General features: G+C 44.6%; 2 protein-coding genes across 3 annotated transcripts; one reads left to right on the forward strand and one right to left on the reverse strand.

Moving 5' to 3' along the window:
• Positions 1-481: 481 nt before the first annotated feature.
• Positions 482-9470, reverse strand: PARK7 (Parkinsonism associated deglycase). 2 transcript variants are annotated; one of them, XM_030963962.1, is made up of 7 exons: positions 9447-9470; positions 7295-7428; positions 6555-6656; positions 5825-5884; positions 4936-5005; positions 3297-3383; positions 482-2600 (listed from the first exon to the last, which is right to left on the reverse strand). In XM_030963962.1, exons 2-7 carry the CDS (start codon positions 7382-7384, stop codon positions 2440-2442), a joined length of 570 nt encoding a protein of 189 aa, XP_030819822.1. In that variant the 5' UTR covers positions 7385-7428; positions 9447-9470; the 3' UTR covers positions 482-2439. The 2 variants fall into 2 exon arrangements, with proteins under 2 accessions (XP_030819822.1, XP_030819821.1); XM_030963961.1 differs by lacking the exon at positions 9447-9470 and adding an exon at positions 8977-9337.
• Positions 9471-10361: 891 nt separating this feature from the next.
• Positions 10362-14205, forward strand: TNFRSF9 (TNF receptor superfamily member 9). Its single transcript, XM_030963911.1, has 7 exons — positions 10362-10822; positions 11010-11132; positions 11331-11468; positions 11934-12000; positions 12103-12245; positions 12470-12604; positions 14027-14205. The coding sequence occupies exons 1-7, from the start codon at positions 10723-10725 to the stop codon at positions 14149-14151; spliced, it is 831 nt and encodes a 276-aa protein (XP_030819771.1). The 5' UTR covers positions 10362-10722; the 3' UTR covers positions 14152-14205.
• Positions 14206-23947: the final 9742 nt, after the last annotated feature.

The following is a 23947-nucleotide window of genomic DNA, read 5'->3' on the forward strand; positions in this document are numbered from 1 at the left end:
AAAACCAACCCCCAAAGCCTCCAGCTGCCAGGGAACAAAATGCTAAATGTTAGACAGAGAAAAGTGGATGCATTCCCTTCAGTTTAAGCTGGGCTCAGTGTTACCACAGGTTCTAAAACTAAAGCTTGCCAATAATAAAAAGGCAAAAAGTTCCAAGCGTACACAAAACAATGAGCAGAAAATACCTCAGCTCATGTTTCAGCAGCAGGTAAAAGAGGATTTCATGAAAAGAGATACTGAAATGTCAGAAAAAAAGCATTTTGCTAACTGGAAGGCAACTTTTTTTCCCTTGAATCAGCAAATCCCTTCGTAGCATTTACCCTAAGAGGAAATTAGCCTAATCTTAGCTCATACACTTACTTACCCTAACTGAAAGACCAAGTTAATGACACAGAAAGAGAACCCAAGTAAATTCATGTTTGCTGGACATCTGCAATGTAAAAGGTTGAGAACAGGGTCAGCTGTATGAAGGTAACTGTGATGCAAGCAGCACTACAATATTTTATTTACCAAGTCTTTTGCTGAACACAGTGGAAGAATCTGCAAGTTAAGCAGATACATCCATGGGCTCTAGGCTCATTTTTCTGAGTGTTTTTCCTATTACCATTTTAATGGGAGTGGGAAAGCCCAAATATACGCACTGAAAACCTCACTTCTGTAAGTTGAACTCCCTCAGCCTTGGAGAAAAAATTATAATCAAATTTATGGCCACTTTGCTAATGCTTTGTATTCAAATATTTCTGCAAGACTAAAAACAATACAAGCATGGAAATATTTTCCTTCTAATGTTACAAAGCAGTGCTGCCACCCAGGAATGCAGAGCTTTTCCTGTATTCTGAATTATGCCCATTTACAAGGCAAGTAATTATTCCAGATTCTAGGACAAAGACTCTTTCCATCATTTGGTTTACATTTGCATGGCAATACCAGTTAGATGTGCAGATTTACCACACAAACTTGTAAAATCTTACATAGATTACAACTTTTGCATATCTTGAGCATATTTCAAAGCCAGAGAAACATATGAAATATTTCCTAAACAAATTAAGAGACAGAGCATAGAGTTGAAGCAGTTCTTCCAGTAGTTATTAACAACACAGACATTTCTTAATTCAAAATTTGCAAAAGTATCCATGTATTTCATTACGAAAATGCAGTAATTGAGAATGAACTTGTTTCCCATTAAAATAAGCAATCATAAAGGCTCCTGTGCAGTAATTTTCTAGAGTTCAGACTGTGCACTTCAGATGTATGCAGAACCAGATCTCCAGATGCTGGGGTAACTTCAGAGTCCACTGAGGTGCCATCCTTAGGCATGACTGCTGACAGAGCCAGGTAACACCAGAATGATTTGGGGAATGGAAGGTAGCAAAGATGGAAATTGATGCCAAGTCCTTAATTCTCATGGGAATACAGCTCTAGTACTTCCTCCAGAGACCTGTCCTGCAACTCCTCCAAACTGACAAAGGCTCTCTTAAGCCAGGCTTGTAGCAACTTCCAATTTTTAGTAAGCAGAAACAAGCACTGCTACTGGTGGCATTCTACCAAATCCAAACTTCATGCTTTATACTAATTATTACCTGCCCAAATAGCTCAATGGAACTGCAATCATTTAATGCAGAAGACAAATTTCAAGGTATCATGTTCAGCTTGCAGGAACTCTGGGTTAAATTCAAACTTTTCATTTAGTTCCAACACTCTTGGAAAATTAATACTAATTCATTTGCCTTATTTGTACACAAGAAATTGAACATTTTTTAACTAATTCTAGGTTACAACTTAATAATCTATTAATCATGAAATCAGTAATGAAATCAGAGAATATCCTGAGTTGAAAGAGACTCATGAAGGTCATCAAAACCAATTCCTGACTCCACATAGGGCAGCCTAAAAGTTAAACCATAGAGCCAAGAGAAGTGTTGTGAGAAGTGCTGTGCAAACACTTCACGCATGCTAGCAGGCCTGGGGTCATGACACCTCCCTAGGGAGCTTGTTCCAGTGCTTGGCCACCTTCTCATTCCAGCTCAGACTTCAGAAGAACTGCGTGAGACTCTAAACAGATGTTGTTTTAAATAATACGTGGTGGTAAAAAGGTTTCATGGGTTTGGGTTGGGAGAGAACACAGAAAGGAACAATACACCAGTAGGGATGCTCTATTTTTATTTACTCAGCAAACATTTTTCCATGTGATTTTTAAATGCCATCCAAGAATGAACTAGGATTATTAGATGCTGGCTGCTTTTTTGTGATAGAGCTTTTTCCTAACAGGATGTTTTTCCAGAAATGAAGACCTTTGGTTTGTTAACGTGTCCCAGTTCAGGTACGCACAGTTACTAATTTCAACCACAATTAAAGTGTATTTACAACAGTGAACATTACAGTTATTCTACAAAAGATAAGACTCTAAATTTGTCCTAGTGCCTCTCCCACACCAGGATTTCAATCTTTCAGTATTAGAGGTGCCTTCACCTGTTCAGCCACTTCCTTGCCCAGCAGAGTTTCCACGATGGCCAAGCCAAACTCAAAGCTGGTGCCAGGCCCACGGCTGGTGAGGATGTTCCCGTCCTTCTCCACGCGGCTCTCCGAGTACGAGTAGTGTGCTTGGGGACACAACAGCAACAGGGTCAGGGTCCAGTGCCCTCCACAGTGCCACAGAGGCCACAAGGACCCCAGCACTGCCTCTGAGCACCTCATCCCTGCCTGCTATCCTCAGGGCCCACAGGGTGTGGGAACGCTCCTCTGATTCCAAAAGCTCCTCAAAAAGCTCTCACTGAGCCTGTCAGCTCCCATGAGGTTATTTCTGGAAGTCAGACTGCTTTTGTGGAGCTGTTCACAAATTTATTTTATTCCAAGTGCATGCAGAAGATATTGGGGGAACCAATCTGCTCCCCTCAGCCTCATTAATGCTCACAGAATGACCCTCAGCATTTCACCATCCCTTCCCTTAGGCTGGAGAAAGAAGTGTGGAGCCATCAGCTGCCACAGAACCAAAGCATCACTCACAGGAGAGCAGGAAAGGTGCTCCCAGAGTTTGCTGCTGAGACCACTGAGGCAAAGAACCAAAGGGGCAAGAGATGGCTCAGCCTCAAGGGGATAAGGCAATAAATGCTCCTAACATGACAGCAGCAGCAGAATTCCCCCAAGATGAGAGTGTTAGTGCAGGCCTCTAATTTCTGGTGGTACAGACTCAATGCAGAGAGAAAAGCAAGGAAAAAAAGCTCTTCTCCTTTTTTAAATTGTGGGTTCAGGTAAAAAAAAATTTAAAAAATCTGAGAAGGGTTTGGACAGAAACATACCCCCATTCATCATTTTGTCTTTGGCCAAAGGATGTGTTGTGACTTTGCTTCCATACCCAATCCCATGGGCCAGAAGGGCAGTAGGACCTGTAAGAACACAAAGTTGCACCAGTGAGGAATTGCCTTCTGCTGCACTGACAAGAACAGACATTCTGGGCATTAGGACCCCCAGGGGTCAAAACTCACTGGGGACAGACTACTTTTTATAAACACTGATGCCAGCCCTATCTCTGAAGCAAAAAGCTCTCACATTACAGTTCACACTGATGTCCCACCCATGACTGTGCTGCCTTTGAAGGAGTGAAGAACAACCCACTTCCAGACATTTTATTTAAAACTGTTTGATATTAAGAAACAAAAGGTCTGCATTTCAATCTGAACATTAATTACCTACAATTAGTTTACAACCTTGTTAAACCTTGAATTAAGACCTAACAGATAGGATTTCATTTGAGCAAGTCTCTACATGCTCCAGTTACGTGCCAAGTATTTTGGACAGATCATGGACTAACTATTCAATTTTTGGTTTCAAGAGTTTCTTTTTTCTTTTCATACTTCCTCCTTACCCTGAACTGAGTAAAGAATTTGTGTCAAGAAGTGCTAACTCATGAGACAGGAAATCCTTATGGGAACTCCAAAAGAAACTGAAGGCAGGATTTGTATGACATGAGTTTCATTTCTGTTCATTTGTTTAATTCTGGATTTAGTACAGGAAATAACCTCTTTTGTGTTCAGTTGGAATGAGCTCTAAGAATCATCCTGCTTACAAGCAAAGGCCTCTACTGGGCAGATGTGAATTAGGATTGTTCTGCAAGAGACACAGATAAAACAGCAGAAGAGCATCATTGCCAAGTGGAGGAATGTTCACAGCCCTGTGTGCCTAGCACCTAAATGAGGAAGAAAAGCAGAAAACCCCTCCAGCAATGTACCAAAATACAAAATTGAAAATCCCCTCGTGGAACACACTCTGACTGCCTTTTATGCATTCATCATCTCTCTCCTCACTCTCAGCTTCAGCTCCCTAGACCAGCCTTCAGTTGCAGTATTGGCAATTTCAGTATTGGCAATTTTTCACTTTGCTTTTTAAAACACAAATCTTACAAAGTTCATGATCTGGATATCAAGCTGTGCAGAATATGTAAGCAGACAACCCTCTCCTCAAACCAAGTCCATTTTTTGCTGCAGCTCAGGAAGGGTGAGACTGTAATTCTATATTTCTGGCCTTCTTTCTGAAGCTAAAGGGCAGGAGTGGTTATGTGAGATAAATTTACAGCAATGACATTCTGCCAGTGCTGTACACTTGCAGAAAGATCACCAGAATAAGCAAACACTTTAAAAAAAAAATCCTAGCACACTACATTTCACTTTTTATTTGAAAGACAGTAACACAACTGATTGGAAGGAACTAGGTAACAAACAGACCTTGCAGGATAAATGTTCACAATTATTTTAGAGATTTCTCTGCTATTAAATTTAGAAAAAAATCAGATGCTGAAAGATGAATATATATATATATATATATTCAGGCACAAATTCCTGGTACTAAATTACAGGAACACAGATTTCTAAGACAGGGAACTCTTCATGCTCCTTCAAAATATCCAACTATTTTAGAAAGCAAGATACTTTGTTAACCCACCTGCACATATTGCAGCAATCAGGCCTTTTCGGCTTTCCTGGTCCTTCAAAATGTCTTTCACAGCAGCAGACTGTATGAAGAAACATCACAAGTCATTGTTTGGAGTTGGTTATTTGAAGCAAGGTTGAAACAGTTTTCACTGAAATTTCATAAACATGTTTTGTACAGAAAACCAACTGGAATTTCTCCTCCCTGACCCAGGACAGAGGGCAATGAGAACATTAAAAAGGAGAAAAACTGAAACCAAAACATGCTTGACCCAGAAGGAGAGAGGAAGGAAATCAGAAAGAACTGCAAGGAAGTACTTGACCCACATGAAAGCTGGTTAACCCACGGCCATAAAAAGTTATTTGAAAATACAGAACCAACAGAAGATAGTATTCATAAGATCCCTCCAGACAGTCTCTATCATTCTTAAGAAGATTTATATGGGATATTTGTCTCATACTCCATGGCTTACAAACTCTGTGATAACACCTAAACCCTATTTGATAGATCAATTTGTTTGTCTGCCTGCCTTCCACAAGGAATTCACACCACCCCAGAGACAGAATTCTGCAAGGGAGCAGAGTCCCTTTCGTTTGGACAGTTTTGTGTCTCAGCAATAAATCTTCATTTGCATTGTCTCATCTTCATATGAATATGAACAGAGATCACAACACCTCTCCATTTTTACTCTGTTTTACTAGGTACTCATAGCCAAGAATTGACCCAGCTGTCCCACCTATATAATCATAAGAAGGCTTAAGACCATTAACAATGAGTTTACTGATTCATTCAGAAGAGAATTTTTAGATGCTGAACTGAATATGCAGGATTACCAAACAAGTGCTGACCACCCCACTACTCATGAGAATGCCCATGAATTTTTAAAATGCCAGAACTTTACCTCAGACAAGTTTTGAGCCCCAAGGTTCCCTCCAGGCAGGACCACAACATCATAAGGCCCCTAAACAAAGATAAAACTGTTCTGTTGAATAGAGCCTGATACACACATGACACTCTTTACATACATTATCCTGTTTAAAGACCACTGCAGATGATTCAAGTGGCAAGCAAAGAAATCTACCTTTTCTTTCACTGAACAACACTTCATAATCAGTTCCAATTATGACAAAAATACTATTTCCTCTTCCAGGAAAATCCTATTATCAATTAAGTCTCTCAGAGAACTGACTTTTAAGCCCAGTGCACTTAAAAGCTTCAGCAAGCAAGTGACAGCTCTTGTGTTGTAAAGACAAGTGGTTTTGCTCCAACCTTACTGTACAGGTCTAATTATGACATTATTTAGCTTCCCATCAGAACTTTTGAGTTGGCCCAAATCACAGTATTTTGTCGAGCCAACTAACAGGAAAAATAAAGCTCTGTGACTGTTCCTTTACAAAACCAAATACTTAGGCAGAATTAAGAAATCTGTCTGATTGCACAGCTCTGTAATTCACTGCTACACAGAGTTAACACAACATGCAACATATGTCCAAAGGTAATGCATAAGCTTTCCAAATTCACCTCAGAAAATTGGTGAATTTTGGGAAATTTGGTGAACTTTGCAGAAGTTACCTCAGAAAATGTGAGAGAGACTATGCTGGCCATTATATCAAAGAAGGGTGCTGACCAACCTCTTTTCTGGCATCTTCAAGACTGGCATCAGGACAAATGAAGACATCTCGACTGCACTGCACTGGTTCTTTTCCTGTCAGGCCTGCAACAGTCACCTTGATCTAATAGGAGAACAAATATATTATTACAAAACAAGGGCATTTTTCTTATATGTTAGTTCTTAAGTAATACAAGCAAAGCTGTACTGAGAGCTTGTTCCTCTTCTGACAGCCAAAATGGGGAGCACAGTGATGGAATGACAAAGGTGATGGGAGAAGGTAATTTTTATTTCAGTCATTTCTATATAAGTGAAGTTGGTGTGTTTATTTAAAGTATTATTTTCATTCCTAATGAGATAACAGTGTGCTACTACAACTGCAAGCTAAAGGAATCCCAACAGCCAGAACTGTAGTAAATAGCTTTTCTTGAGCTACTTCTGAAATGCAGTTAAGCAATGTCATGAGCTGTATTGTACTGAGGTTTTCAGACCCCTACAAAAGAGGCACTTCCAGTTACTACACAGGGAAGTAACTGATTTCTGACAGAGTAGGATTTACTTGAAATATTTGCTCTAGTTCACATCAGATTTCTATTTTGAAAGGTTACCAACAAATGTCAGCATGACACAATTATTTGCTAACCAGTAAGATGATGAGGGTAAATTTTTACTTCACAGACCACACACTGAATTCCTGGAAATGAACCTCAACTTGAAGCAATGATTTCCCCTTGACCAGATTATTCACTGTCTCATACTCACCCCAGCTCTCCTCATAACATCAGTGGGGATTACAGTTTCCATCTCCTCTGCCCCTTTAGCCAGAATCACCAATGCTCTCTTGGAGGCCATGTCTTGAAGGGCTGCTATGAGGGAGGTGGTTGTGAAGGAAGGGGCTGAGGGGGATAAAAAGATAATGTGGTTAGAAGGCAAATCCCCTCGTACAAATCCTTCCTTACGTTGAAACTGAACAGTAATTTGTACTTTTGTATGTTCTTTCATTTAAACCACCTCAAAATTCACTGCCTTAAATCAATATTCATAACCACCCTGTTTAACTAAGGAGCTTTTTAGAAAGAATTCATGATGATATTAAAATATTAAGGCACTTGGGCAAATGGGAGGCACAGCACATCAGCACCAAGAGAGGAAGCAGCTTGGCCTAATCAAGACCTTAATCATGACCTGTGTCTGCCAGAGACAGGGGTTCAGGGTGGGTGGCAGAGCTGTTTTCAATTTGCACACCCTCACTCTTTCCGAGATGATTGACTCCCACCCAGGCCAGCACTTACAAAAAGGGCTTGCACGAGCTTTGACCTCATGTCTGGTTTTTAGTTTCCACCCAGCATGGTGCATGAGGAGTTTCCTGTGACTTAACAGTGACTCGAGCAGTGCCCCTGCAAAATCTCACCAACAGATTTTCTGGGTTATTTTGCAACTTCGTGGGGGATGAAACACATGTGCACATGTGTGATGGGGGAGCAGACCACAGGACCTAGCAAATGGAACAAACCAGGCTTAAGATATTTAACTTCTAAATTCAAGTTGAGGTAAATGGCCAAATTTCCATTTGAAGGTTAAGTTAAAATAACTTTACATCATATAAAATATCCACTAACTCATCCAGGTCTGAGAGAAGGCTGTGAAAGCCTCTGTGATGTGAGGAGGCATTTCATGGGTTACTACTCTGTAAGACAGAGATTTCTGTCCTGTGCAGGGACCTTCCATCTAGAACTGCACATAGTACCTGGGAGCTCTTCACAAAATGTCATGCACATTTAGGTGCCTACATAAAATCATCCTCACCCTGCTTCAACTTCATCTGTTATCATGTTTTCTCCCTACTGGTAGCCTCCTTTAGAATTATTTCTAGGATGCAGTAATAGACAGCACAGCATCCCACAGCACACTGAACCAGCCCAAGCAGAATAATTCACTGTGTCAAATCCTACTCTTAGGGCAGCTTTATGTACCGTCAATGCAAAGCCCACTGATCAAGTACACCCAGATCACAGGTATTAGCAATAACTCCAGGACAACCTAGAGCTTCTTAATAGCTTGAGGTTACACATTGATTCTGCACAATTTTCATATGAATTTGACTAGCAAAAAAAGACCTGAATAGCCACCATGCAGAAATGCTGCACTTGCTTTTTATTGAAGAAAAATAGTCTAGATCACAGTTTGCATCCCTCTTTCATTAATTCTTTAGATGAAAACAGGCACCTGATCCTGCAACCTTTACTTTTTCTCCTAGTTTTACAAAATGCAGTCTCTTCATAGTGCCTTTAGATATTTATTGTACAATTCTTGAGCATTAGCACTGTTCTTCATGTGGGTGCATATGTAAATAGACTGTCCCACTACTATGGAAAGACAGTTTTTGAGAAGGTAGGACTAAATTACACAGACCTAACAGCAACTTCATTTAACAATCTACCTACACATAGTAAATGCCAGTCTCCCATTTGCTCCTCAGTGCAGCTGAGGCCTCCTCAATCTCTCAGCCAAACGCACAGCCCTGCGTGGGTACACGAGCCCTTCTGGAGATGGTGAATCACAAACTCTCACCAGGGTGGCTTTAAAAGAAATCACACCCTGCAGTGCCCGACCACAGAGCCGCTATCCACAGGCAGGGCAGGGCTGCAGGCGCAGCAGGGTGGAAAGGCCGCGCGTTCCCGTCAGTTCGTGTGGGACACGGCGCCATTCCCCGCGGCAGGGACGGCACGGGCCGTGACCGGGCTCGGGCCGAGGCCTCCTCGGGCACGGCGGGGCTTCGGGCCCTGCAACGCGGCCGCCTGGGCACCGCAACCCCGCCCGGCTACCGAACCCTCCGCCCACACCGACACCCCCGCCCGCCAGGGCTCTCCGGGCCGGGCCTGCGGCGGCCGCAGCGACGGCGGCCACAACTCACCTCAGCGGGGCCGCGGGCGGCTCTGGGGCGCTCCGCCCCGGCCCCGGCACCGCCCGCGCTCCGCCCCGGCCTCGCCCCGCCGCTCCCCCGCGCTGCCGGCACGCTCCGCTTTTCTCACGGTCTCTCGGAACGCAGAGAGCGCTCCGGTGCCCGCACCGTGACACGGGTCACCTCCTACGGCGGCGCGACCGCAAACCGAGCTCCTACTGCCGCTACTGCTCCTGCTGCCGCCCCTCGGGCAGCCCCGCACGGACCGAGCAGAACCGAGCCTTGCTCTTCTCCGCCCTCCGCCCGAAGCGTCTGCCCGACACTTGTTTCCCCAGGCTCACGGTGCACAGGGAATGCCTGTGGCTCAGGGATGATGCTGCCCTGGTCTTAAGGAGTTTCGGTGTTTTGAAGGACAGACAGAGCTGCTAGCGGGGACCTTTAGGACTGCAAAGCCCTGCTGTGTAAAAGCCTGTTCGCAGGTGCTGGCAGGCCCGGTCTGGCTCTTGGCTGCAGGGCTGAGAGCTCCGGCAGCTCAAGTCTCCGGAGGAGAGCCGGTGATCGGGAAGGACCGCTGAGGGCTCTGCTGGGATCGGTGCGGGCTTCAGCTCCCACTACAGGGCGCTTTGTGTGCTGCCCACAGCGCACTCCGCTCAGAACCTGGACAGGCTGGTCCTTGATCTGCCTGCCCTGTGTGGCACACACACACACACACACACACACACACACACGGACTATACGTTCGCTTCTCAGTTATAGCTCAGCACCCAGCGTTCACCATCTCTGCTCCTGCTCGCGCTCCAGGCCCGGCTGCGGGACAGAATCGCGCCCGAGGATTGGCTGCGGGGAGGTGCAGGGGGCGGGGCCAGGCCCGGGGATTGGCTGCGAGGGGCCGCAGGGGGCGGGGCCGCGCCGTTCCCGTGCCGGCCGGCGGGAGCTCCGCACCTCCGCGCGTGTCCCCGCGGAGCCCATGTGCTCTCAGCATCCCCGGCACGGCTGCGGCCTGCCGGCCCCGCCTCTCGCCTTTCGCCCCCCGGGGATTCCACGCCGCACTCACCGGGAAGCCCCAGTGGTGAAAAGGGCGACCGCTGACCGGCATCGCTGAGAGAGCTCTGCGGGCGCTGCCCGGCAGAACTGAGGGGTCGCGCCTCTGGGAGGGTCCGGAAAGTCCCGCCGGCCCGGGGATTCCCCGCCGCCCCCGGGATGACGCAGCCAGGCCTCCTGGGGGCGGTGGCTAAGGGCCGGTGCCGGGTGTCCCGGGCGCAGTCCCCGCTCCGACCCGCTCCGACCCATGGCTCCGGGCCGGGCGCTGTTGCCCGCAGCGCTGCTGGCGCTGGCGCTGAGCCCGGGACCCGCGGCCGCGCTGCCCTGCGGCGCTCACTGCCCGGCGGGTAAGGACCGGCCCGGCCCGCGGTGGCCGCCGTGTCCCGGCCCGTGTGACCGCCGTGTCCCGGCCCGCGGTGGCCGCCGTGTCCCGGCCCGTGTGACCGCCGTGTCCGGGCCCGTGTGACCGCCGTGTCCCGGCCCGCGGTGGCCGCCGTGTCCCGGCCCGTGTGACCGCTGTGTCTCGCCCCGCAGGTACGTTCGTAGACAGCGCCGACTGCGGACGGGGAGCGGGCGCGCCGTGCAAGCCCTGCCCGGCCGGCACCTTCTCCAGCGCGGCGGGAAGCGGCGGCTGCAGGATGTGTCGGCAGTGCGAAGGTACCGGCGGCGACGCCACCAGCCCTGCTGTGACCTCCCGTGGCAACGGCGTGACCGGGCTGGCACCTGCCCGGCGGGGGACGCGCCTCTGGCCAAATAACGCTGCGCACCTGCGGGGCTTCTCGCTCAAGCCGCCAGCCTGGTTCTTGTGAGAGCAAAGGTCCATGCTGTCAGCTAACACTGGTTTTCCCCTTGCAGCCCCGTTTCGGTATTTGAAAAAGTGCTCCTCAACAAGCGATGCTGAATGCACGTGCAAGGAGGGATTTCGCTGCAGCGGTGATCGCTGCACCTTCTGCACCCGAAGCTGTGGCGTGGGCCAGGAGAGCACCAGCAACGGTAGGGTCACCTTTCCCCAGCAGCTGAAAGCCCCTCTGCTTCCTGCACCAGGCAGAAGCAGATTGAGGAAGGACCTCGCGAGATAAAAGCTGCCACTGCTGCTAAACACTTTGCATGGTGTGTGGGGTGAGCTCAGGAGCAGACAAACCCACCACACTGAGCCCTAGCGCAGCTCAAATCCTGCACCAGTTAGTTCCCTTTGCATGGCAGCTCTTTGGCTGCCAGCATGAGGAAAACAGAACTCTGGAGCTAGGCATGGTTTGTGGCATCTTGTGCCAAATGAACTGTTTTTTTAACCAAGTACTACTGGTTTGTGGTTGACAGGGAAAGACTTGCCTTGCATACTCAGAACAGCTTACGAAGTGGTAATTCTGACATTGTACAAGCAGGCAAAAATAATGTTTCATATCTTGCATTTTAAATGTTATCTTGTACAATTTTACCTGACCTATTTGTCTGTTGAAGGTTGCCAGACTTGCCGCTATGGAACCTTTAATGATCAGCCCAATGGCTCCTGTAAAAACTGGACAATGTAAGTAAACTAAAAAAGAAGTTAAAACGCTACAGCTGGTACACTTGACTGGAATTTAAGAAATCTTTTTCTTTTCCCCATTTTGCTGTAAATGTCCTTCAGGTGCTCTGGAAACCAAATCCTGGTGCCTGGAACTCCAGCAAAAGATGTCATTTGCAAACATGCTTCAGTTAATTCCACTTTAGTCACTACTCTACCTACAACATCTCTTGACATTCCATTTTCTGTGCCTACCACTGTGCCAGGTGAGTCATTGTGTAATATTGCTTATGGAGGTAAAGAATTATGACCTACTTAAACATACTGTAGCACATTCACCTTCCATTCAAAGCAAAAGTCCTTTCTTCCATGCATTTCCAGTGTTGCAGACTGATCCAGAAGCAGAATGGGAGACAAAGCTTTCAGCTAATTCAAGGGCAGTAGAATTTTGTTCTGTTGAGACTCTTAGAGAATGTTATTTGTTTCCTAGGGAAGGATGTTCAGACAGACACAATCAGGATTTCTCTCGCTGTGGCTGGGCTGTCGTGCTTGGTGTTTCTGCTGCCTTTGTGCATCTGCTTCAGTGTCTGGCAGAAAAAGAAACTACATGCTGCCTTCAAGAAAAGTAAGATAAATATCAAGAAAAGTAAGATAAATATCAAGAAAAGTAAGATAAATATGCTCTTCAGTTTTTCTTTTTGAAACTAGACAGAAGTCAGGAATCCAGGTTAAGTGCCTTACAAAGGTAGTTGCAATAGCTTTGGTTTTTTTGGCCTTGTAAGGCAGAAGCAACTGAAAGGGAAACAGTTTTGGAATTTTTATTGCAGAAAGCAATAAAAATTTGCTGTGGGTGTTAGGTCAAGTGCATGCTTATCCTTATAAGTGGACTATTTGTGAGAGATGAAAAAACTCAGCTGCTCCAGTTAAAGGTCAGTTCAGTTTATGACTTCCAAGCATCATATTTGGCCTGTGTGGCTGTAACCCTTTGGAGTTCTCTCTGCTCCAGAGAGGACACAGGGCCTGCAGGGAGTGTCTTGGAGCTCTGGCTGCAGAAGGAGAGGGGACATCAGCCAGGGTGTGCTGCTACACAGGTGCAGGGTCAGCCCGGATCCAGCACTGCCCTCTGAGAGCTCATAAGTCCTGGGCAAGCATAAGAGTTCAGCACGAAGATGAAGCTGATTCCATTCAATGTCATTTAGAGTTGGTTTGTTTGGTTTTTTGGGGAGTTCTCTCTCCCTTTACCTGTTCTAAGGATAAGGTCTGAATCTTCTAGTGTAACTCTAAATAGAGAAGACCGTAGAAGTCCAAAAATCTATTTCCCTCATGCCGATCTTCCTTTCACTGCCATGACAAACAGAGCACCAGAGGGCCTGCTGAATTACGGAAAACAAAGTGTGACAAATTAGTTTTATCAGATATACGTGCTGTAGAGGAATAATTTCAGATTATAGAATAACTTGGAGGATTTTTTTTCGTCCTGACATCCTGCATTTGTGACTGAGGGATGGTGAAATAAGATGGCTGAATAAGTGAACAGAAAGGGGACATTTGTCCAGTTGTGGGCCCCTCACTTTAAGAAACATTGAGGTGCTCCTGGGAGTCCAGAGAAGGGTAACAAAGCTGGGGGAGAATCTAGAAGGTAAAGTCTTTGAGGAGTGGCTGAGGGAACTGAGGTTGTTTAGTCAAGAGAAAAGAAGGATTAGGGGAGACCTTGCCCTCTACACCTTCCTGAAATGTGGCTGTAGCCAGATGGGGATCAGCCTTTTCTCCCAGTGACAGGACAAGAGGACACAGCCTTAAGCTACACCAGGGCAGGTTCAGGTTGGAGATGAGGAGGAATTTCTTCCCAAAAAGGGTTGTTAAAGATTGGAATGGGCTGCCCAGGAGGTGGTGGAGTCACTGTCCCTGGAGATGTTCAAGGAACAACTGGACATGGCACTCAGAGCTCTGGTCTGGTTTACAGCATGGGTGGTCAAAGGTTGGACTAAATGGTCTCAGAGGTCTTTTCCAACCTAATTGATTCTGTGAATCTGTTCTTTTTCTTCAGTGCACACACCTGAACAGTCAGTTCAGGAAGATGATGCCTGCAGCTGCCGCTTCCCTGAGGAAGAGCAAGGTGAATATCAGAATCCTGGCAAATCCACAGAATTGAGAGATCTCCTGGTGAACTAGAAATTGAACTGTCCAAGTCAGCCACATTTGAATTTTCTTTTGGAGCACAGAACAAGAACCTCTTTATGTAAATAGAGCAGATGTCAGCACCTGAGGGTTAGGGCAGTAAATAACCCAGGCACTGGGGAAAAGGTATTTTTTTAATATTTCTTAAAAAAATAATAAAAACTCCTCCAAAACAGTTTGCTGATTTTCTTCCTCTACGAGTAAGGATATTTCTGAGAAGTGGTTCTTGATTTACATGTAGAAAGAAATACTGCATTTTAAAGCTCTAACAGAAAGGCAGAATAGTTTTCTGGTCCATCATTAATGTTGCCTGAGCCATAATTTACATGCATTCCAAAAGAATCTGAAGCTAGAAAGGAGATGACATTGTAGAGTCACTGGTGACACTCATGATCTCTTACTACCAGCCATCCTCTTGAGTCTGGAGCTCCTCCCAAAGTCTGGCTCCATCCCAGCAGTCCTGGGGTTTATTTGCAAGTACAGATGGAGCTCATTTGATCCCATCACCCCTAGAAACAGATCCCTCGCCACTGCCATGTCCTTACAGGCAGGGGAAAGGAAGACATGAAAATCTTGAGCTGCAAAGTGCTCCACAGCAGCATCTGCTGTTGTGTTGGCTTGAGGGAGGCAGTGGAAACACTGAGAGAAGCTGTGGTTGACTTGAACTTAGAAGTAGCTGTAACTTTGCAGCTGGACTGCACCACCTTCAGCCATACATCATTCAGCTTTGATCTTTTGGGTGACGTAGACTTTATGTACATTGCAGCTGTAAGTGTGAGATCGTTGTGGTACTATTTTTGGAACTGAGGTTGGAAAGATTTTAACATCAGACACTGTATCTGTCTCTCTGATCAAATACTGTTAACTTTGGTCTTGAGAAAAAAGAAGATACATGTTTGAGTCACAATGTTTGCAATACCGTTTTTAACCATTTACAAACCTCGCATATTTTATTACTTCAGTAAATGTTATTCAAAAAATAGAATGAAAACCCACCAGTATGTGGGTAAAAGGTGATTTTCCCCTCTCTGATTTCAATGCAAGAGAAAACTATTTTGCATTTGAACAACGACAAGCCATCTCTTCATTCAGCAGGTTACAATCGCAGATTCTTTTCACCAAGCCACACACACATTTTGATAAACTTATGTACAAGTAAATATAAACTAGTAAGTTTTATATAGTGAGAAAATAAGCGCCATAAAAAGCCTGAATTGTGAAGTTTTTATCCCTAGCTCAAGTCTTCTCTCTATTGGTACTTTCAACCATTACGTCAAAATTGCAAACTTGAAGGCACGAACAGGACACATGAAAAGCCACCAAACTATTTATAAAGCTATCTACTTATAAATCAAAGAGTGACCTTTGCATCATTGACTATATCTTAGAACAAGATAGAAAGAATATTTCTGCTTGTCATTAATTTCTAGCCCAAACATAAGGTAGAGAATTAATGTACACATGCTGTCACTCAAAACATCTGGTGTTTTCTCCTTGGGAAAAAAGAGGTAACAACTGGAATTCTACATGTTGCTAGTAAGTTCTGCATATATTTTGAAATGCTTCAAATAAAGTGCAAACCCCTTATTCTTGTCCACACCTGAAGCAGAAATAAATCTCTTTAGTGACCAGTGAGGACACATTTCCACCCAAACCGGAGTTCGGGACTGTTTCAGAGAATAGTCATTCACAAAAGAAAGTACATTCTGAATAAAATGTTGGAAACAACCTTCCTTTCAATCCAAGAAATATGTGGATAATCTTACCTGTGGCTTCTGTTATTTGAGAGTACTGAGGCCTGAATTAATGATAAACAGATTTTGTTGGCACACACATCTGTTGTCAAGTGTGTGCAGGTGATACACTTCCATTCCACAGCAATGCACTGTCCCCAGCCAGCTCTGGTGACCTCAGTCAGTTCCTCTGCTGCCTCCCCCTCCCATTTTCCCTGGGCTGACACTGAGGGGATGAAGGGACAGCTCTGAGCCAGCAGGGCCAGGTGGCACCAGGTCAGCACCCAGCAGGGACATTTTTTCCCCTCCAAGAGTGGAGAAGTGGCAGCACAAGCATCTGCAGAAAAACCGAGCTCACTGAAGTGGCTACACAACTCTGATTTGAACAATGGAGCTTCTGGGGGTTGTTTGTCTCTGGTTTTTGTTGTTTTCAGGCTGGGGGAGCTCTCCTCCCCACATTGCCTTTGTTTCCCAAATATTACATGGAGCAGGTCAGGACAAAGGCAGGATCAACAAGAAGCATCTGCTAGCATGCTTGTTTTGTTCTCTACAGTGAATACCCTTTTGAGGGTAAAACACCTTCTCTTTTGTATATTTTTGCTATTAATACAGCTGTTGTTGTTATTGTGTGTCTCATTCCACTGCTTTCTGGTGTTAGCAAATTGCTATTTCAAACCATAATCTCTCCTTTGCTGTCCCTCCTTCACTGGAAGGGGTAGAGGAAAGAGAGAGGCTAATTTGGAGTTTAGTTCCTTCCAAGCTCCAGGGAGAAAGAAGCCTTTCAGTACCTAAAGAGAAGTTATAAAGAAGAGGGAAAGGGACTTTGTACACTGACAGTGATGGGACAAGGGGGATTGGTTTTAAACTAGAAGAAATTTCAATTCGGTGTTAAGAAAGAAAGAAATTCTTTTAAAAAAGTAAAGAAAGAGCTTTTTTTTACTTAAAAGAGTGGTGAGGCCCTGGGAGAGGTTGTCCAGAGAATCTGTGGCTGCTCCATCCCTGGAATTGCTCAAGGTTAGACAGGACATGGAGCATCCTGATCTATTGATAAGACCCCTGCCCATGGCAGGGGAGTAGAACCAGATGATTTTTAAGGTCCCTTCCATCATATTTTAATTCTATGGTAACTCTTTGAGTTTTAAGTGTTCTCTTCTTTCTATGCATGTCTCTTTTTTTGACAGTCATTTAATTTATTATATAGCAAGCAAAATGGAACTGGGAATGCCCTGATGGCTCTCAAGCAGCCCAGGTGGCTGAGGATGAGGTAACAGCCACATGCAAGCTTTTTGAATTTCCATCTGTTTTTCTTGGAAGTCAGAAATTGTCCTCTTAGCCAGATCATGTACAGAGGCCCAGGTGATGTCAGCAGAGTTCTGAGGGCATGGAAGAAGGAGAAAAATCTCTTTAAAGATAAGTATAAGCAGAGGACCCTGCTGCTTTTTTATTGCTTCCAGAACCAGCACCATTTCCTGGCATAGTTAGTGACACCAGTAATTAAAATCATGTTCATCACCTCCCTTGGCTTTGTAATTTCTTGCAAGAGTTGTGTGGCTAAGGAAAGTAGAAGGTTCATAGCAAAAGGGTTTCTGTTTCTCACCTCCTGTACAAACAGGGGTTTCTGTGCCTAATAATTCTGGATGGCAGAGACTCTGAGACTGTAGGGGCTCCTCTAAAACATGTACAATTCAGATGATTTTCTTAAAGCAGAATATGATTTCTTGTTTTCAGTCTTTCTATCAGATCCTTCACAGGACAGAAGTACAGCCTTCCCTGACAGTTGTTCTGACACCAACACAGAGGATGCAAAAACCTTCGTGGGAGATGTTCCACTCCAGTGAGACAACACACAGGAAATACCAACAGGCAACTTGGACCACTCCACTTGACTTTTTGTCACCTGTTTGAAAGTCAAGGTAAGTTTCATTCTTACAACTACACAAAGTCTTATTTTATAACCAAGTTCACCTGGGCTCCTCTCTCAGCTGGGAACAAACCTTCCCTAGTACAGGAGGCTGCAAGAGGAGCTTCTCCACCCCACGGGTTCTGTGTCAGCTGAGCATAACAGCTGTGGGACACTGTCCCTACCCTCACTGTAGTAAGAAATTTTAATACAATCTACAACAAAAAAATGGAATTTCCCTGTAACATCAATTTGGCAGAAGTTTGCTGTGATATCACCTATTGGTTTCCTTTCACCCTCTGGATCCTGGGTGGCTGCCAGGTCAAGCATCAGACTCTACTGAACCAAAGGGGATTGTACTTTAACAAAAACCTGAACACATCCTGAAACCAGGGAAGATCTCCCCAACTAAAGAGTCCAATAAGAGTATCCAACTAGAGACTCACTACTCTTCAGAACTCTCTTATATCACAAACATGCCTTGGGAATTGGAAAGAGGATTCTGATCCCATTACAGCAAGAAACATTCAACTTGCCACATCAAAAGACAAAGATCTGACACCTGCTTCCTTCACCTTTGTTAATTCCTGCTCCTGTGGGTCACTCCCACTCCCAGGGATAGTTTTCTACCCCAGTCAAGATCAGTCAGTGATCACAAGGAAATCTGTTAACACTTGCAGCAGGAATTCTTTGCTAAACTTGAACACAGCTCTTAAACAGTGAAGATCCTACAGGTCTGACTGCCAAGAAAACACATTCATTTACAAAACAACCTTGGAAGGGCTGTTTTAAACCTCAAGTTGCCCAGTGAGACCCATGCCAACCCTCCCCCGTTAAATACACGTATTTGCCCTGAAATGTGAATCACGGAGCCTGCAGAGATTCCATTTAATTAATAAAAAACTCTGATAGCAAAGGATTAAAGGGATTATGCAGCCAGAAAACAAAGTAAAGAAATTAAAGTCTGCTTTTGTGTGCCATTCATTTACTGCCTACGCTGAGTGGACGACAGCTAAATGCCAATGATAATTAGCATTCCTCTTAATTAGTCAGTGGCTCCTGCCCACACACTGAACTACCTGAAATTTGTCCTCTGATATCAGCTATGGATATTGGAGTGATAAGTAGTCCTAAGCCTCTGCGATAAAAACAGGAAGAACATGAGTACAACAAACGTGAAGAGCTAGATAGAAAGTTTTTTTAAAAAAGCACAAGGACGCCTCTGACAAAACAGTTTTGTTCTCTCACCACTGTAGATTAAAGTCCTTATCCTCTAGCTCTTGGAAAATGAAACAGGGCAGAGAGTAAAACAGCGAACAGAGAGTAAAATATTACTAAGTTTCCAATGAAATGATTTGTAGTAAGAAACTAATGAGTCAGAGCACCATGCAATTAACAGAGGGTGAAGTAGTTTCAGGCAGGGAAATCTGGAAGGTGATTCTTATTGCCTCTTGCAATTTGCTACTTTACTGTTTCTGCCCTTTCTCCCTTTGGGCCAGAGAAAATGCAAGACAACAGACTGGCCTGCCCACTCCATCATCCAAACTACAAAGAAAAGAATCAGCAGTGAATTGCTGCTTCCCTTTTTGACATTAGTAGTACCAGTTTTTGAAAAAAATTGCATTCGTAGCCCTAGGAGACAGAAATGTTAAGCTGGAATCCATTCCTTTAAATCCTCAGCTGAATAGATGTCTGTGTAGGCAGCCTCTAGGACAATAATTTGTTTGGAAAACCCCTCAATACTCTACTTAAAAAAATAATGAATGGTGTGAGTTTAAGGACAGAACAAGAGTGGAAAATGTCATAGTATGCAGCAATCACACCTATCTCTGCAGCAGGATTAGCCTGATAATTTGTTATTGCAACCTAAATTAAACCTCAGGAAGGCTGTGCTATTGCCAAAGACACAAACAGACATCCCCAAAGCAACCAAACACACTCTGACCCCTCACAAACCCAACCCAAACACACACACACTGACACCCCAACATAAATACACACACCCCTGACTGCCCCCAAAATCCAGCCAAAGACACAAACACACTGACAGCCCCAAACAAAAACACACACACAAACATATTGACCCCCAAACACAAAAACACAAACACACTGACAGCCCCAAACAAAAACACACACACAAACACACTGACACCCCAAACACAAACACACCAGCACCCCCAAACCTGTATACTCCCCCAAACACAGCCACACGAACACAGCCAACACCCCCAAACCCAACCACACAAACAAACACGCTGACACCCCAGCACAAACACATATGAACACACTGACCTCCAAACACAAACACACCATCACCCCCAAACCCAAACACACTGACCCCCCCAACCTCACCACCCACACATTGAACCCTCCCAAACCCAACCAGCCACACACACCCCATCTCCCCAAACCCAAACACACCAGCAGCCTTAAACCCAACCAAAAACACACAAACAACCCCCCAAAACAAACACAGACACACAAACACAGCGATCCCCCAAACTCAAACACGTCCCCAGCCGAACACATCGATCCTGGACCCTCCCTAGACCCAAGCCCAGCCCAAACCCCCGCAGGTCTCACAGCGCCATCTCCCGGGTCCAGCGCCCCCCGAGCCGGGCACAGAGCCCGGGGGGACCCCGAGATCACCCGGCCCTGCCCCTGCCCTTCCCAACCCCTCTGTGCCCCCACACTCCCCACCCAGCTCAGGGGGGAAGGATTGCAGTGCTGGCTAGCTCAGAGCTGATTTGGACTACCCTGCACTACTGAAATATTTGGAGAGGTTTTACTTTGAAAATGTCTCACCGCAGAGTTCTCTGTGACAAAGAAAGCCAAAATGGGAAATTTTCCCAATTGCAAGGTTCCAAGTGCAGCAGTGTGACAGAAATGTGTGCACCTCCCATGAAATGAGGCTGAGCCTCCTGCTTGCCCTACAGCTGGGGCTGATGGAATGAGGATGGACAGAGCTAACAAATAGCCTGTTGTTAGCCTTTCAGCTGCTTTGAGCTCCTTTCTCTGATGACCAGAAAAATGAAATAAAGAAGTTTTTATTTTGCTTTTATCCCGATGATAATTTCTTATTAGAGTTGAACAGATTATTTGGGATACCTTGGGATAGCAGGTGAAAGGCACAGAGAAAGTTCCAGCCTTGCTGCAGATGTGTTCCTCTCCTTCCTTACACACTCTGCTGTCATCATTTCAGTTTCAAAAATAAACTGTAATTGCGTAGCTAGTTCCATTACTTTTTTTTTGTGGGGGTGAAATAAACCTTATTTCAAGATCTGGTTTCTGCTCCTCTGTTTGCATCTGCGTTATCCAGAATTCAATTCCCATAAGATATTGACGTGCTGCATTTCCAAGTCTCAGTCATGCCAGATTTACTTTCCTCCACGTCAAGCAGCGTGAAGGTTCAGGTTGGTAACTCTGCAGTGCTGAGAGGACAGGGCAGGCAGGGACCAGTCTGTCAAGCTTCACTTGGAGAATATACCCAGACTACAGTGGGCCAAAGAGCAAGAGGGTTTTTTCCCCCTCAAACTGGTGGAAATTATGCTACAGAGCAGCAGTGTTTTGGCAGCTGTGATCCTGTGCTCAAGAATTTTTACACCTTGCCAATTCTGTAGTAAAATAAAATATTTTCACAGAGGCCTAAGGAGCCATCATCACGCAGGGGTGTGTGTCCAGGCAAGCACATACTCACCCACACACCTTCAACCCAGCTCAGAACAAGAGAGTCTAGGTCAGAACCTCTCAGAGGTACTACAAAACATTAAAAGAAATTCTGAAGATTAAATGCTCCTATGCATTACAGCTCACACACAGTGAACAGAGGAAGCATCTTCAAAAAGAAAGTTAACAGCAGGTTGTGGTTAGTTTTTTCCTTTGGTTTCCTTATTCTCCAAACAGGCTATTTTCAGCACACATTAAAAGGCAGAGTGTAAATAGGGCAATGTAATTTGGTAGCAGAAAAAAACCACCTTATTGCATATATGATCTCACAAGGCAGCTATTTCAGTATGCAAAATTAATCTAATTATCATCTTATGTAGCTGAATAATCAGTTAAAATGTTAAACTTTCAGTGAAAATAAACTTTTTAGGTGTTAATGAGAACAGGTATCTGCAGTGACAGCAAAACAAAATACCCCAAGCCCCTGTACAATAGACCCTACCAAAAAATGAGTAACTGTGCAAATGTTTTTCCAGCCAACATGTACAACTCACTGAAGCAACATATTAAGTTAAAATTGGTAGTAAAATTCAAGGAAGAGATGGGTACTCATACAATAACAAGCTCATCTGCAATTACAGCGCCAACACAAAATCATTCTACTGCACACCTCTCTTCTTGTAAACTAAATTCAAGCCAAAGTTTTACACTAGAAACTACATCCTCTGAAGAAGTCCCTCATACAAATGCTGCATCTTCTCAAATTCCTGGTTTTGCCAACTGTCACAATCTTTGACTAATAACAACTCATGCTTGCTTGCCATAAACCAGTTAGCAACAGGGGAAAGAACTGTTGCATTATAGATTACATTTCATCCATACTACTTTACACAGAAGTAGATAATTTTTGGGGATGTTTGTGATTGGTTTCATTGAGTCTTTTTTTTTTTTTACAAAGTTGTATTGGCTATACTAGCAACTTATTCTTCATGAGCCATCATATTAAATTAGGAATTGCTGTTTCTTCTGATAATGAAGGATAATATTTTAGGATAAGTTATATTTATATATATTTATATTTAAATATATTATATATTTAAAGTTATATTTAAATATATTTATTGCTTAGAATTTGTTCAGGAATTTGTGCAGAATTTTATCTACTGTAATACTTACTTTGTTCAGTAATTTATCTACTGTAATACTTATTTTGTTCAGTAATTTATCTACTGTAATAATTTTACTACTGTAATTTATCTACCAACTGCTGCCCTGAGGCACTTCCAAGACTAAATAAGCATAAAGAAGAACTTTGAAAACTTTCCCCACAAAATTCTGCAGAAGAGCTTGAAATCAGTTTCCAGGTTCCCAAAGTGCCATTCCCATTGAGCTCCCTCTCCCATGGATCCAGGGCTCTGTACCTTTGTTTGGGATGAGCTGTCGGTGACGTTGGCACTGTCGCCCCAGGGAGATGCCTTTGACATTTTGGGAGAGCAAAGAGCGGCTGAGTGACAAAGGAGAGTGGCTGAGTGACACCTCCAGCCCTAAGCAGAGGCAATAATCCTCGGGCAAGTTGCCCAAGCTGAGCATGACGCACTCCAGGAGGGCTCTGAGAGGCTGAATCTTCCTTGAGGAAAGACAAAGGACAGCAGCTGCTGGTCAGAGTGCTTCATTAGCTTTCCTTGGAGGATGCCTAGGGTGAATATTGATAATACCATTGTCATTGATAGTTCACTGAAGGAGAAGCATTTGTACAGAGCATCCAGCACCAACAGTGAGATCATGCATCAAATCAGAGCTAATTACTGTCTGCAGTTTTGGAACAAGAGCGGCATGACTCAGATGAGGAGAGAGAATTCCTCTCTTGCTGCTTATCTCTCTCACAGGGAAGCACAGGGAAAGGGGAATAAAACACATTAGGTTAATTCTGTAGAGAAATTCTTTTGTCATAAACATTCAGCTCAGCAAAGAGAAGTGCAGAGAAAAAGGATTTGTAGTACAGATATTTGAAGCACATGTTCAATAGCCAAGGCAAGTCAAACACCAGCCCTCTCTGTGCACAGGAGAGAAGTTTAGGCTGGCAGGACCTCTGCAGGTCCTTTCCCACCTCTCCAACACCCACCTGTGCACTCAGAGCACCGAACTCACACAGGGATGCCAAGGGCATTATCAAGCTTAATTTTGAAATTCTGTCCCATTCTATCCTTGGATCTATTCAAACCTGACTAGACACATTCCTGGACCAGCTGTCCTGGCTGACCCTGCTTGGAGCAGGGGAATTGGGAGAGATGAGATTTCCAGATTTCCAGCCTCAACCTCTTTCAGAGCCCACTGTGTTTAGCCCACCCATGGAGGGCTTTCTCCCCTGAGTAACACCTGAAGCAGAAATATTTCTGTTCTATATGACTGATGTATCCAATTATAAATTAGTCTTAGGAGCCACAGGATGCACAATATAAAAATTAATCTTCTACAGGAAATGCTAATAAAA

The sequence above is a fragment of the Camarhynchus parvulus genome, chromosome 21 (assembly GCF_901933205.1).
Source record: "Camarhynchus parvulus chromosome 21, STF_HiC, whole genome shotgun sequence".
NCBI classification, from domain to species: Eukaryota; Metazoa; Chordata; class Aves; order Passeriformes; family Thraupidae; genus Camarhynchus; species Camarhynchus parvulus.